At 39.2% G+C, this 2,040-nt stretch overlaps 1 protein-coding gene across 1 annotated transcript; it reads right to left on the reverse strand.

The window, feature by feature from the left end:
• Window positions 1-306: 306 nt before the first annotated feature.
• On the reverse strand, window positions 307-749 carry FOMMEDRAFT_163244 (uncharacterized protein; the record flags this gene model as incomplete). Its single annotated transcript, XM_007272214.1, has 3 exons — window positions 307-434; window positions 500-660; window positions 715-749. 3 exons carry the CDS (start codon window positions 747-749, stop codon window positions 307-309), a joined length of 324 nt encoding a protein of 107 aa, XP_007272276.1.
• Window positions 750-2,040: the final 1,291 nt, after the last annotated feature.

Below are 2,040 nucleotides of genomic sequence, written 5' to 3' on the forward strand. Positions count from 1 at the left end.
CAGAAAATACTCACATTAGATTGTCAGGTTGCATCCATGTTTTGATCAGTATTATTATTTCCTGTCTGTAATCATGCTTGCTTTACAATATTAGTTGGTGCAGTAAAATGGTGAGAGCTATATATACAACTGATTACTATATCACAGCAACAATTAAGAGTAGTCAGTAACCATGCACACAAGACAAGTGCAAAAAACATAATATGCATTCAATCTTCAAAGTAATATAAACTGGAACAATGGTGCTACAGACTGTGTTATATACAATTATTGGAGACAAGAATGCAGGCATGCAACTCTGTTGCATCACCCTGCCATTTCAGGCTCAAGTCCGATTATGACGAAAACAAATACGCGAGCCCTCAATATATACAATTCAATCTCCTCTTCGACAGGATATCCATATGCCTCCAAAAATCTCCTTGCTCGATCCTCTAGATAACACAGAAGCTCAGACTTCAAAAGCAACAAACACAAATGCTGTAGAAACAGGAATTACCTGAAAACTCGAATATCTCGTATATTGTCTCTGGGAAACGTACGTCATCTGGGAGCAGCTGGAACCCCTCCAGCGGCAGTTCCATGAGTCTATGACGCTCTCGTGCTGTAGTTACATTTGCACAACGGTAATTATGAGAACGAGCAATTTGAAGTTGACGCCTAGACATTCATCTTCAGTTGTCTACATGTTTTTTTAAGAAACTGAATAATTACTCGTATGCCAGCTTAAGTGTTTGAGATTGATCCATATTTGGATATGTAATGTCCAGGGAAGGAGAAAGGATATTTAACAGCTCTGTAGTGTGAACCTAGAAGCTCTGTAACACTGTATGCCTGCAGCATACGAGGGAAAGCCCAGTTACTCACCTCACTAATATCCAAGTTGTCCTACTACAGAGTGGTAGTGGTGGTTGAGTAGAGGTGCGTCGGTTGAGATCTAAGACAAAGTTCGGCAATTTCACATGACTGAACTACTTACTTAATACTCACTACTGTAATTAGTAATGCAACTTGCCCTGCCTATTGAAGAGATGCTGGTGCAGTAGTCTGCAAGTAATTTGTATTTGATATTGTTGAGACAGTGGGATACAGAACACTATTTATTTACTGTGAGGGAATATTGATTGGTGGAGAGCTTTGATGCAAACTATACATACAGAAGCAAGTAGTTTGTCTATCTAATTTAGCACGCTGGTACCGTGACTGCAAGTATGTTTGTATTTTATGTAGTTGAGGCAGTAAGGTCCAGAACACTGTTCACTGTGGACAGGCTGTGGTTATTATTGATGGGTGGAATGCTTTGATGCGAACCATACGTACAGAAGCAAATAGTTTGTCTGTCTAATTGCATGCCTGTATTGCAACCGCAAGTAATTTGTATGTGATATTGTTGTTGTGATGAGATCCAAAACCGTGTATATTATACAGTAAAATATGTCATAACGCATGACATCGGGAGAAGACTGAATCCAATGCATTATGTGCTTTATGCATTATTACATACAATTTTAGCAGGTAGACTCAATTTTGTTACGGGAAATCTTAATGCATTATGCCAAATATGCATTATAAATTGATGCATTATGACATATTTTACTGTACTATATATTCACTGCGGTTAATATTGGTTGGTGGAATGCTTCGTTACGAAGGATACGGAAGCAAAAGTTTTCCTAATTGTATATCGGTATCGTAACCGCAAGTATACATATATATATTTGTAATTTTATGTGAGTTGAGGCGATGAAAGCTCTAGAACGTCAGCACAGCTTGTGAGCAGTATTGATTGGTGGATGGAACGGTTTGTTGCGAAAGATACGGAGGCCAGAAATTTTCTAATTGCGCGTCGATACCGTAGCCCGTGAATTATTTGTCCTTTACGTTGTTGAGGCGATGAGGCCTAGAACGACATTCCTTGCAAGCAATTATATTTCGATATTTAGCGGGATGCATTGCCGTAAGGACGGGATGATCCGTTCAATAACAACAACAAACGGATATCCACCTCCCTATCGCGTAAACCCGCGATGAGCATGTAAA

Source organism: Fomitiporia mediterranea (genome assembly GCF_000271605.1).
Source record: "Fomitiporia mediterranea MF3/22 unplaced genomic scaffold FOMMEscaffold_444, whole genome shotgun sequence".
Lineage (NCBI taxonomy): Eukaryota > Fungi > Basidiomycota > Agaricomycetes > Hymenochaetales > Hymenochaetaceae > Fomitiporia > Fomitiporia mediterranea.